The sequence below is a fragment of the Tupaia chinensis genome, unplaced genomic scaffold, assembly GCF_000334495.1.
Source record: "Tupaia chinensis unplaced genomic scaffold, TupChi_1.0 Scaffold000184_1, whole genome shotgun sequence".
In the NCBI taxonomy this organism is placed as follows: Eukaryota; Metazoa; Chordata; class Mammalia; order Scandentia; family Tupaiidae; genus Tupaia; species Tupaia belangeri.
Genome location: NW_006159659.1, coordinates 4,685,133 through 4,697,775, shown reverse-complemented (window position 1 = coordinate 4,697,775; position 12,643 = coordinate 4,685,133). Strand labels below are relative to the sequence as shown.

Sequence of the window (12,643 nt, the reverse complement as noted above, 5' to 3'; positions counted from 1 at the left end):
GCAATCCCTCCTCCATTCTCCTCTCAGGATCTTGGGCACGCACGCACACGCGCCCGGCGTGAGTTTTAAGCCACCGGGTCCGGGACTCGAACCGCGGTCAACTACGTGGGGGTCCAGCGACATAGCCATTACACTAACTGCTGGTTCCCAACCCAGTGTGATTTTCTAACCACTGGGTCTAGGATGTGAACCGTATAGTCAGCCATGTGGAATCCAGCAGCCTTAATCATCACACCACCAGCTGGCCCCTAATTCTCTTTTCTTTATGGTTAGACTTGGTTGATTAATTTGCCAAAAAAATTAATCAAAAATTACACAGAAAATAGAGTCTGTCTTTTGTTACCTGGTGAATCTGTGTAGTGCTTTTTATTTTTAAGTGCTGTTTTTAAACAATCAGGATCCACCTCAGGCTCCCCAGTCTGTAGTTTGGAAGTCTTTCTGGCTTCTAGTCTTCTATTCTTCACAATTCCAGATTACAGAAAGCAATTAAGCAGCCTTATCTGAAGCTTCTGAGGATCCTAGGATGTGATTTGTGAGATCAAATGGCTTGAACTCTGTAAGAACAGCTACTTAGTTTTTTCTTTCTCTCTTTTTTTTCCTCAGCCATCTTGGATTTTAGTTTCTTCTTAGTGATTGTATTTTATCTTCAGAATGGAAAGAGAAAGACATTCTTAGCCGAGAATGGAAATAAAATAGGAATAAGGCTGTTTCTCTTTGCCATTTTAAAAAAATATTACATTAACCACCCCGAACAAGGCAAGCTTCATTTTCTCCTCTACTTCTTTTCACTTTAACCTCTAAATTGCCATCTTTTCCATTTCTGTTACTTTGTAAAGTCACAGTTTATCCCGAAGCTTTAGCCCTTTTCACTGTATTACGGCTCCATTTTGCTCTAAATAATAATTGTTTTGTGTGTCCCTTTTTAACTGTTTTGTGTGTGCAGCTGTGCACATGCACGTGGAATTTGCCAGAAGGCACTTGGGCTTTCCAGGGAGAAGGAGAAAGCACTCCCTAACAGGGCACAGTCTCGCCAAAATCCCTTTTCCATTTCTGCACTCCAAGGGACCTTGGGCACGCACATGCACCTAGCCTGTCCTTCGAGTTGCCAGGGCTGAGATTTGAACTGTGAGGTTGGCCATGGGGGCCAGCCCATGAATGGTTTTGTAACATATGTATTCCAGAACGTTTTCCATGTAGCACGTCAAATTTTAAAGATACTTTTCCCCATCGATGTGTTTTGCAGTTATGCAGTCCACTTTATGTTTTTGAGAACCTCCCAGCCTTCTTGAGCTTCTTTACACAGTTTCTGGTCTTGGAATTGATTCTGATTTTCTTTTGAGAAACTCAAAATCTGCCTACCCAATATGTGCAGCATTCTCCTTTCTTTTTCTTGATCTCCAAACAACATGGCTACTTTCTCCAAAGCTTCCTCCCACCAATCATGTTTTACTATGAAAATTAGGCCCAAAGTAAGAGATTCTCTCATTTCACTTCTCATTTCTGAAAGACTTAATTATTTATTTATTTTTGGAGTGGTTTTATTTATGTATTTATTTTTTGGAGTGGTTTTTGCTATAGGGCATGTGCACTCACCAGAAAGAGACAGACAGACAGAAAGCAAGAAATCACCCCCCAGGGGGGTTGGCCATGCCACAATCCCTTCTACATTCTCTTCTTAGGATCTTGGGCATGTACGCACACACGCCTGGTGTGAATTTAAGCCACCAGATCTGGGACTTGAAACACGGTCAACTACATGGGAGTCCAGCCACATAGCCATTATACCAACTGCTGGTCTTGAAAAACTAAATTTTTTACACAAACCAAAAGCATGCCATCAGATGTATTGATTTAAGCCAAATGATACTTTTACAGATATCTTTCCAGTCAGAGTAATAGCTACTCAAGGCTAACGTTTTTTGTATACAGTCACATGGCAAATTCCTTTCACGCAGATCATCTCACTTGTCTCCTGACGTAGAGTTAGGAAGCATAGTGTTATTCCAATAATGCAGATGAGGAAACAGGCATACGGATGTTGAATTACATGCCCAAGATCGTGAGTGGCAAAGTCAGAAATTTCCCACATCAGATTCTTAATCACCATACTAGGCTGCCTGACATAGTGCTTAATTACTCTTCTGGACAAGATGCTATTACTTGAAAACCTGTGTAGCTCTCAGACAACCAGCTGTGCACAGTAGGCACTTAAATATTTAATTTGAGGTTTATGATTCTTGTTGATTTCCAGGGTATTGCCTTTTAGCTCCTACATGTCAGTAAGGAAAGTATGAGAAAAATGGGTAAGTCATGCTATTAGGCAATTAACAGGAAAAATAAATGGAAAGTGAAAAGATACTCTTTCTTATTCATGAAAATATATTTTAAAAAAGATTTATTTAATTCCATTTGTTGTTAGTATTTTTTAATTTGACCAGACAGAGAGAGAGAGAAAAGGGAAAGCTAAGAAAGCAAACCACCAGGTCTGGGACTCAAACCATGGTTGGCCATGTAGGAATCTAGTGCCTTCAACTACCATGCCACCTGCCAGCCCCACCATGAAAATATTTTTCTAGATGGCTTCAGGAGACCCAAGTAAATGCAACAGCTTTTTATATTTATAGGTACAACACATGAACAACAAGGAATATTAAAATGTTTATGAAATTCCAGAGAGAATTATTAACACAGGCAAGCATATATGAACTTTTATTAATATTTAGTGGAGATGATAATATCAGAGTACTATTGCAATAGAAACAATATATCGGTGAACATCATTCCACATTAATGAACACTTGATGATGTTACCCTTATAGTATAGTAGTATTCCATTGGTTTTCATAGGGACAGAAGCTCAGTTTGTTTCATTGGTTCTTCATATTAACTTTTTTTTTTTTTTTTTTGGCATAGTGTGCCTACACCTGCCAGAGAGAGAGAGAGAGAGAATCATCATGGACATCCCCCTAGGGGGTGCTCTCTTCTACATCCTCCTCTTAGGATTTTGGGCATACATGCCCAACACATTAACTTATTATGTGTGAAGTGAAAGTAAAGGATAAAACTTTAGATCTTCCACATATTTTCCTTTCTTAAAAATTTGAAATGACTTGTTTAGTAGTATTATTTGCTGTGATTTCTTTTTTCCACTGTGACTATTTTGCTAGAATTAATCAGGATGCATTATGATTGTGATTACTGGGATTAGTTTTTATTAAGGACAGTTGTATGAGAGAATTTCAAGAAGCTTGTGCCAGCAGGTGGCATGGTGGTTAAGAGGTTGGACTCCCACATGGCTAATCATGGTTTGAGTCCTGGACCAAGCTGCTTGAACCTCATTCCGGACGTGTGTAAGTGCATGCCCAAGATTGCAGGAGGAGAATGGAGGAGAGAGGACTGTGGTGTGGCCATCCTCCCTGGGGGTGACTTCTCACTTTCCCTGTCATTGTCGCTGTTTATGTTGAGTGCATGTGTCCTATGGCAAAAACCTTAAAAAAAAAAAAAAAGTCAGGAAAAATCCCCAAGTTTATTTTGGTACAAAACAATTTTTCCAAGTCCATGTATAGTTTTGCTTGTTTATTTGTTTTTTAAATAATACACGGTTTCTGGGACCAGCAGTTGGCACAATGGCTATGTCACTGGACTCCCATATAGTTGACTGCAGTTCAAGTCCTGGACCAGGTGGCTTAAACTCACACTGGGTGCATGTGTGTGCGTTCTCAAGATCCCTGGAGGAAAATGGAGGAGAAGGGATTGTGGCGTGACCATCACCCCCGGGGATGATTTCTTGCTTTCTATTTCTCTGTCTCTTTCTGTCTTTCTGGCAAGCGCATGTGCCCTATAGCAAAAACCTCTCAAAATAATAATACGTGGTTTCCATGAACTTTTTTAAAAGAGGTTTTTGCCTTATGATGTGTGTGTTCACTGGAGAGAAAGAGAGACACAGTGAGAGGGAAAGTGAGAAGACATCTCCTGAGGGTGTGACCATACCACAATCCCTTCTCCATTGTCCTCCCAGGATGTTAGGCATGCTTGCACATGCTTCTGGCATGATTTTTAAGCCACCGGGTCTGGGACTCTAACTACTGTGGGCTATATGGGATTCCAGCAGCATAACTGCTATGCCATCTACTGATCCCATCCATGAACTTTCTTTTTTTTTTTTTTGGAGAGGTTTTTAAGCTATAGGGCATGTGCACTCTCCAGACAGACAGAGACAGAGATAGAAAGCGAGAAATCACCCCCCAGGGGGGATGGCTACGCTGCAATCCCTTCTCCTCCATTATCCTCTCGGGATCTTGGGCACACATGCACACGCGCCCGGCGTGAGTTTAAGCTACCGGGTCTGGGACTCGAACCGTGGTCAACTACATGGGAGTCCAGCGACATAGCCACTACGCTAACTGCTGGTCCCCTCATCCATGAACTTTCTGAAGACTCCTCATACTATCCTTTCTTTGAGAGGTGCCATTAGGCTCATCCATTGAACACATTAATTAGTAGTTTAATAAATCAGTATGTCATTAACATTTTTTCTAAAGAATAATGAAAATTGTAACATACTAGAAATTACTTGAGCTTTGGAGTGAAACTGTCCTGGTTCAAGGTTCAGATCTAAGCTCTACCAGTTTAGTTACGTAAATAATTTGGACAAATCATGAACATTCTGAACCTCAGTTTTCTTGTCAGGGAAATAGCAATGATGATTGCTGTGTGACTGGAGGAATAATTTAACATGAGAAGCACACGTAAAGCACTCAGTGTAGTGACAATGTTAGTTTTCACTCACATAGTTAGACAAGGGGTTCTCAACCATTTTTGTGCCATTGACCCCTTTGCCAGCCTGGTGAAGGCCATGAAAGGACCTCTTCTTTTTTTTTTTTTTTGGAGAGGTTTTTGCTATAGGGTGTGTGTGCTCACCAGAAAGACAGAGACAAAGACAAAAAGCAAGAAATTGTCCCCCAGGGGGGATGGCCACGCCGCAATCCCTTCTCCTCCATTTTCCTCTTGAGATCTTGGGCACACAAGCACCTCCGCCTGGCATGAGTTTAAGCCACCGGGTCCGGGACTCGAACCGCAGTCAACTATATGGGAGTCCAGTGACATAGCCATTATGCCAACTGCTGGTCCCAGAAGGACCTCTTCTCAAAGATTTTTAAATGCATGGGGCTGGCAGGTGACATGGTTAAAGGTGCTAGATTCCCACATAGCCAACCACAGTTCAAGTCCCCGGCCTGGTGGCTTACATTCTTACTTTTTCCCTTTCTCTCACTCTGTCTTTCTCTGGTCAAATAATAACAACAACAACAACAACATCAAAATAAGTAGAATTAAATATTTAAAAAACAGTAAAAAAATTACTTTATAAAAAGATTTTTAAACACATAAAATATAATGCCTGGGAATATAAGAAAACTTACGTTGAATACAGTTATCAGATGCTTAGAACAAATTTGTGGTGCTTTTCTGTTTCAAATACCTATTTGAACTGAGGTGAGGAATAGAATAGATTTAAACAAAAGAGAGATAGGAAGCAGGTAAGGAAAAGATGGGAGAAGGAATGGGAGAATGCTCATAAATATATAAGCCTGTTTTTTTTGTTTTGTTTTTAAGAGATTTTTGCTATAGGGAGCATGCACTCACCAGAGAGACAGAGACAGAAAGCGAGAAATCGCCCCCTGTGGGGATGGCCATGCTGTAATTCCTTCTCCTCTCTGGGTCTTGGGCATACACACGTGCCTGGCGTGAGGTTTAAGCCACCAGGTCCGGAGCTTGAACTGTGGTCGACTACATAGGAGTCCAGCAGTATAACTATTACACCATCTACTGGTCCCCCCATATGCCTGTTTTTAACTTCCTCCCAAGTTGTCATCCCAAATTTCTATAGAGCTCTTGGACATTTCCTCTCAGCATCCTAGCAGCAACTCACCCTACCAGCCAAGTTAGTTCTCCCAAACCAGCTTTCTTCCCTGTTGCCCCTTCTTTTTTTGTTTTTAAAGAATTATTTTATTTAACTTTTTTATTTAAAATTTTTTGACTAGAGAGGGACAAAGTGAGAGAGAAAGAAAGTGAAAAAGCCACCAGGCCCAGGACTTGAACTGTGGTCAGCCCTGTGGGAGTCCAGAGTCCCTACCAGCCCCCCAGTTTTCACTTCTTGATGTCATCATTTTCTCTTATTACCTCAAGTCTAAAACCTCAAATCACATCTGAGTCTTCACTTTTTCATCCTATTCCATCTTCATATCAGTCATGGCTGTCTGTAGATTTTATCTTTACACTAGTCAATTTCTACTACCCAAATTTTAAAACTTATTTTCTTCTAATACAAGCATTTACTGCTTTCTCCCCAACTTCTTGCCTACTGCTGGTGATATCAGACCAAGTCTTAATGTCGAAAACCTGCTGGGAATTTTGTATATATTGACATTTTTACTAATGCAAGTCCCCAAATTATTTAGTCCTGATTGTTTTATGGTGTTACCTGTGGTAAAAACTGTGGACATAGTTTTTTCTACTGTAAAGCCCTGTATTTGTCCTCTTAGCTCCTGCCCAGGGCATGACATGTAATAGATGCCTTATACATTTTGTTAGATGAATTGCCTTCTGCCTGGAAATTAACTTGTGCATGAAAAATTGCTTGTTCACCTTAAAGAGCTTGGGTGTGTACATAGAATAGTATAAACTCCAGTTATAAAAATGAATATGATTTTAAAAAGCGTAGTAGAAGAGGAAAGAAAGATGATCTTACCGGGAAAAGCAGTTTTAGTAACATGGATCTAAAGTAATATCCTAATGATCTCAGGGGGGTTTGATAATTTTTTTGCCATCAATGCCTTTGCTTTTGGTTAAATTCTTGTACTTGTATTCTTAGGTTAAAACATCAGAATTTTATAGATACTCTCGACAACTGCGTTATGAAGTTGACCAGGCATTGAATTACTTTCAGAATGTTCACCAGCAGCCTTTGTTGGACATGAAATCAAGCCGCATCCGTTCTGCCAAACCCCAAACTACAGTATTCCGAGGAATGATTGGACATAGCATGGTCAACAGTAAAATACTTCTCTTGAAGAAACCAAGAGTCTGGTGGGAACTTGAGGGCCCACAGGTACCTCTACGCCCTGACTGCCTTGCTATTGTCAATAATTTCGTGTTCCTGTTAGGTGGGGAAGAACTGGGCCCAGATGGTGAATTCCATGCTTCTTCCAAAGTGTTCAGGTATGACCCAAGACAGAACTCTTGGCTGCGGATGGCCGACATGTCTGTCCCACGTTCAGAATTTGCAGTGGGTGTTATCGGGAAGTTTATCTACGCTGTTGCAGGCAGAACCAGAGATGAAACTTTCTATTCCACTGAGAGATATGACATCACCAATGATAAGTGGGAATTTGTGGATCCTTACCCAGTTAACAAATATGGACATGAAGGGACAGTGCTCAATAACAAGTTGTTTATCACTGGTGGAATCACCTCATCTTCCACCTCTAAACAAGTGTGCGTGTTTGACCCCAGTAAAGAAGGGACCATAGAACAACGGACCAGAAGAACTCAAGTCGTCACCAACTGTTGGGAGAATAAGAGCAAGATGAATTATGCAAGATGCTTTCACAAGATGATCTCTTACAACGGCAAGCTTTATGTCTTCGGTGGTGTCTGCGTGATCTTGAGGGCCTCTTTTGAATCTCAGGGATGCCCTTCCACTGAAGTGTACAACCCAGAGACTGATCAGTGGACCATCTTAGCATCCATGCCAATTGGTAGAAGTGGCCATGGTGTGACTGTGCTGGACAAACAAATAATGGTTCTCGGAGGCCTTTGTTATAATGGTCATTACAGTGATTCCATTCTCACTTTTGATCCGGATGAAAACAAATGGAAGGAAGACGAGTACCCTCGAATGCCCTGCAAACTGGATGGTTTACAAGTATGCAACCTGCATTTTCCGGACTATGTACTGGATGAGGTCAGGCGCTGCAACTGATAACATCTTTCTCCCTTAAAAAAAAGCAAACAAAGCATTTGTTTGTGATAAAGTAGCTAACTACAAAATATAAAGAAAAACCTCACCAGTTTTACTATCAAAGCCATTGGTCTAATATCTTAAGAATTTTCATTCTGTGCTAGCATCCTGTTTTTTCTTTTCAGTGGCCTCAAACTCATGCAATAAGTTAATTCTAAGCGCTAGCTCTTGAAACTATTTCCAGAAGCAGTTTGATAGAATGCTCCACTTATCTGGGAAGTTGATTTTCTGCTTTCAACATTTCTTTCAGATGTTAGTGTAGGAGTCACGCATCTTCTAAGAGAAGACCCGATAAGTGTGATCTGATTTCAGTCTCCCTATCTGAAACCTTTTTGAACATTTATTTCAGTGTATTTCAGTCTGTTATATTTTTTTGGTTATATTATTTAAAAGTTTAAAACTTTTGACCTTTTTGCATGGCTTTTTGCTGAAAATGCAAAAATATAAATTTTCTACAAAATTAACTTTTTATATTCAAAACACTATTTCTAAGCTGCCTTCTCTTATCTGCATTGTATTAGTGAAAGCACATTCATACTCACATACATTCTATAAATATATAAGGCACATCCCTTTTACGTGTGGTTAGGATTCTATATTTTTAAGCTAGTGCACTTGCACACACGGTTCGCCATACTTGTTGAATTTTAGATGTAATGTCTTTTCATGTATTAACGTTTTTAGAAAGTTAAAATAACTGGAGTCCTCATTTGGTATCTTCAGTCCATACTGATTCAGTAATATTTGAACTTTTATTTCTGAACCTTGTATGGATTTATAAAAACTAACATTTTATATTTTATTTTCCAAAGTAAACATTAGTGTTCCTTATGGATATATGTCTTTACTTCTTGAAAATGTTTTTCTTTGCAGTCTGTTTAACGTTGCCCTGTTTTTATTGAGAATCGGAGTGGTATTTGACAACCTCTGACCCTGCAGCGTGCAAGCACTTTTAAAGAGAATTTAGGTAATACTAGACTCCTAAATAGAGGCCCCTTAAAAGTAAGTGCAACTCCCATTCTTTACATTTAGTAAGGCTGCTGTATCTGTTATTGAATGGAAGGTAGCAACTCTTAGAAAATTTGAGGTCAGTTTTGACTTAGAGGTAAGAAATAGAATGATAATGTTACTGGTCATGTCTACTTGTTTATTTCATATGAAATACTCAGTGGCACTGCGGCACTAGGGATGTAAGCTCTCAGCTTTTGTTTTATTTACTGAAAGCTACTAGCATGAAGGATAGTAACCACAAAGTTCAAGATGGATCAAGAATAGCTCCTTAAAAGCATTTATACAAAGTGTTTTAGGATTAGCTGCATCTTTCAACTGAATAAACACGAAGGACAGAAGTGTAGTTAACAAAATCAAGCAAGAATAACCTGGGAGTGGGTCATTCACATGGATGCCATTTTCTCATGAGTAGTCTATATCTGATAGAGACTAGGTCTACACTGGCAAAACTTGCCAGATCTTAGGATGTTGGTGCAATATTGCAATGCCTTCTATATGGCTGCTGTTGTTTTAATTTTCTAGGTGTGTGTTTTTTTTTTTTTTGCTGCTGCCACCATTGAAAATAAAATGGAAGCGTGAAGTCATGGAAATGTGAAGACTTAGGTTTTTTTTGTGGTTTTATTGCAGATCAGTTAGACATACTATAGCATAAAACCTGATTTTAAAAACTCTAGAACTTGGAGGCATTTCAGTTCAAGACATAATCAGGTACACAAGTAGCTTTTGAAAAAGAAAACACATTGGCATTGGTTTCAGATGTCGTGTTAATAATATTCTTTTGTATATGAGACTCAAATTTTCATCAAGTGGTTCTGTCATTTACTTAACAGCCTCTAAAAAATGAGATTCAAATATGTTTCCCATGAAAATGTGGGGAAATTCTTTTTTTTTTACATTTAAATTTTTTTAATTACTTTTGAAAACTAAGAAAAAGGTTAACCATTTAATTTTTTTGTCTAATGCATTATTTCCTTTAGGGTTTTGTATGTGTGTTGTCTTGCTTTAAAGAAAATAACGTCTTCATTATTTTCCTCATTGATGTCTTTTGCTGGAAATGACTGAGAAAGAGCCATCAGACAGGGTACCCGAATCAAAGGCTTTACACTCCAGTGGTGGTTCTCTTAAAAAATTGCTTAGATATGACTTCATAGCTCAATTAGGGTATCATCTGGGCAAACAATTGCATATTCTTGGTCTTCATTTTAAAGACAGAAGGCCAAGGTCAAGGTTTATGGTTGTAAAATTTGTGAAATCTTAACTTGAACTAACTCTGGGTTCAGCCTCACGTAAGTCATGTCTGACCTGATGTTAGCTGTAATCAGTTTTGAGCTTTAAGAATAGTTGCTATTGCTTGGGTTCTGAATGTATGAGAAAATTCTTCTGTTTATATGTAGTTCTAATTTAGGTTATTTTAAATCCACGATTAACTTACATTCCCTTTTAAAATTATAGTTTAATTGCTGCAAGAGATTTATTTTTGTTATACTAAACTATGGAAAAGTTTTTCATAGAATTTTTTTCAAGTATATTTTTTGCGTGCTTCATTTCGAACCGTTTTTGTTTATATACATTGTATGCGCTCAAAATAGTTTTAAAAAATGTAGTTAGAGCTTTGAAACTTACACAGTATAACTGTTGTGATCCTTATCTGTGTTATTTTCACTCTATATTTTAAATGCTGGACTTTGTCCAAACAGCTGGTCTTCATTAATTGCATTTTAATTAGAACTGTTTATTCTCTCCCATGTCTTTGACCTTCTGAGTTTTGATTTTAAAAGAAAATCCTTGCACTACAACCTTTTCATAAAATGCAAGATTCTCACATTGAAGGTTTTGTATTGAAAGAAATGCTACTGGTTTTTAAAAAGCAAAGCTTAATAGAATTATTAGCTTTTCTCGAGACAGATTTCTCTGTGTCCTCATTCCTGTGCTCTCTGTGAGTGTTACTACAATTGTGAAATACTGACTGAGCCCTTGATGTTATCTTCTCTAAAGCAGCACCTTCGGACACCTCATTCTGGGAAGCCTGCTCGAGTCACAGTAAAGGACACACACATGTGTGTGGGGAGAAGTGGTCAAAACGGAGAGTTTGTCTTAATTACATGAAACTAAGCTTTAAAATATTTTATAACAAATTATTTGAGCTGCATAATCTAAACCTGTCAAATGTGCAGTGGGACTATTTTTATATATGTATATGTGGGTGTAGGTCATAACATTTCAGTTTATAATATAAATTGTTATTTCAGTTTATAAGCTATCTCTCAGAAGAGACTAGCTCTTTTGAGAATACATAATTTAAAGTTTTAGACTGAAGTAAAACACAGCATAGAGAATAGTGTAAATTAGATATAACTGAGGGCTGTCTGGCAGTAAAACTGCTAGTGCCAGTTTTCTCCTTTGCCTTTTCCCCAGTATTGATTTTTTTTTTTTTTTTTGGTATTCTGAACATTTTTAGAATCTAGTTTGTTCAGTCTCATTTAGAGTCGGTTTGGGAATAAATATCTTCTAAAAAGAGATTTATCTTAAAAACGAAAGTCATGAAATATTAGTTTATTGAGAGTTTATAAAGTCAGATATTCAATAGGCATAGACTGGAATAGATACATTCATGGAAATCATATCCTTTCAGTATACCAGTGTAACTCCAATATTACATGAGTAACATTGAGAGGATGCCATCAGCTTTGTTCCCCATTAATATCTTGGGTTTGTTTTTGGTTTTTGTTTTTGTGGTTTTTTTTTTTTAACATCTTTGGGAACAACTGCATTACCAGTTTTATTAATCAGTATACCAGTAAGGATCAGGTGTTTGCTTTTTGAAGGAATGTTCCAGCGAGGTGATCAGAGAGGTTATTTTCTACCTAACTTGTATCTGCCCTATACCTCTTGGGCATACTTTGTCTATAGAAAAATATTTTGACCTTTAGGTACATTTTGGGCCAGTAGTCGAATAATCCTAGGGCCGATATAAAAATCCTAGAATAATTTAAGGTTTGCCTTTTATACCTGTTTTGAAAGCCTTTACATTTTTGTCAGGTAATTTTTCCCACGCCGTGGATATAATCTATTCAAACATGTTTATGCTATCCATTCTGTTTTTAAATTGAAAAAAATGTTAAAAGTGTTTATGAAGAAAAGTTTAAATAAAATATTTTTAATCTTTAAAATATACTTCTTTATCTCTGATTATTTACTATCTTTATATACTCCATCACTTTGAAAGTCACTAGTGTTTTGATTAACAGTATATATTTTGTTTTCCTTCAACATGCCAAGAAGTGCCATAAAAATGTGATCTCTGTGCTTGCTTTGGCATCACATGTACTAAAATTGGAACAATACAGAGAAGATGAGCATGGCCCCTGTGCAAGGATGACACACAAATCTGTGAAGTGGTCCATATATATATATTTTTTTGAGAGGTTTTTACTATAGGGCGTGTGCGCTCACCAGACAGACAAAGAGACATAGAGACAGAAAGCAAGAAATCACCCCTCAGGGGAGATGGTCATGCCGCAATCCCTTCTCCTCCATTCTCCTCTTGGGATCTTGGGCACGCACGCACAAGCGCCCGGCGTGAATTCTAAGCCACCGGGTCTGGGACGCGAA

At 38.3% G+C, this 12,643-nt stretch overlaps 1 protein-coding gene and 1 non-coding gene across 3 annotated transcripts in view; both read left to right on the top strand.

Moving 5' to 3' along the window:
• KLHL15 (kelch like family member 15) overlaps positions 1-9,429 on the top strand; it is a 46,531-nt gene extending 37,102 nt beyond the window's left edge. For both annotated transcript variants that reach the window (XM_006146661.3, XM_027771118.1), the window contains exon 4: positions 6,872-9,429. In XM_006146661.3, the coding sequence (XP_006146723.1) occupies positions 6,872-7,981 (1,110 nt within the window). In that variant the 3' untranslated portion in view covers positions 7,982-9,429. The remainder of the gene's footprint in view (positions 1-6,871) is intronic.
• A 2,905-nt stretch (positions 9,430-12,334) lies between these two features.
• On the top strand, positions 12,335-12,441 carry LOC114007501 (U6 spliceosomal RNA). Its single transcript, XR_003549119.1, has one exon. It is a non-coding gene; the product is annotated as a U6 spliceosomal RNA (small nuclear RNA).
• The last annotated feature ends 202 nt before the right edge of the window (positions 12,442-12,643 follow it).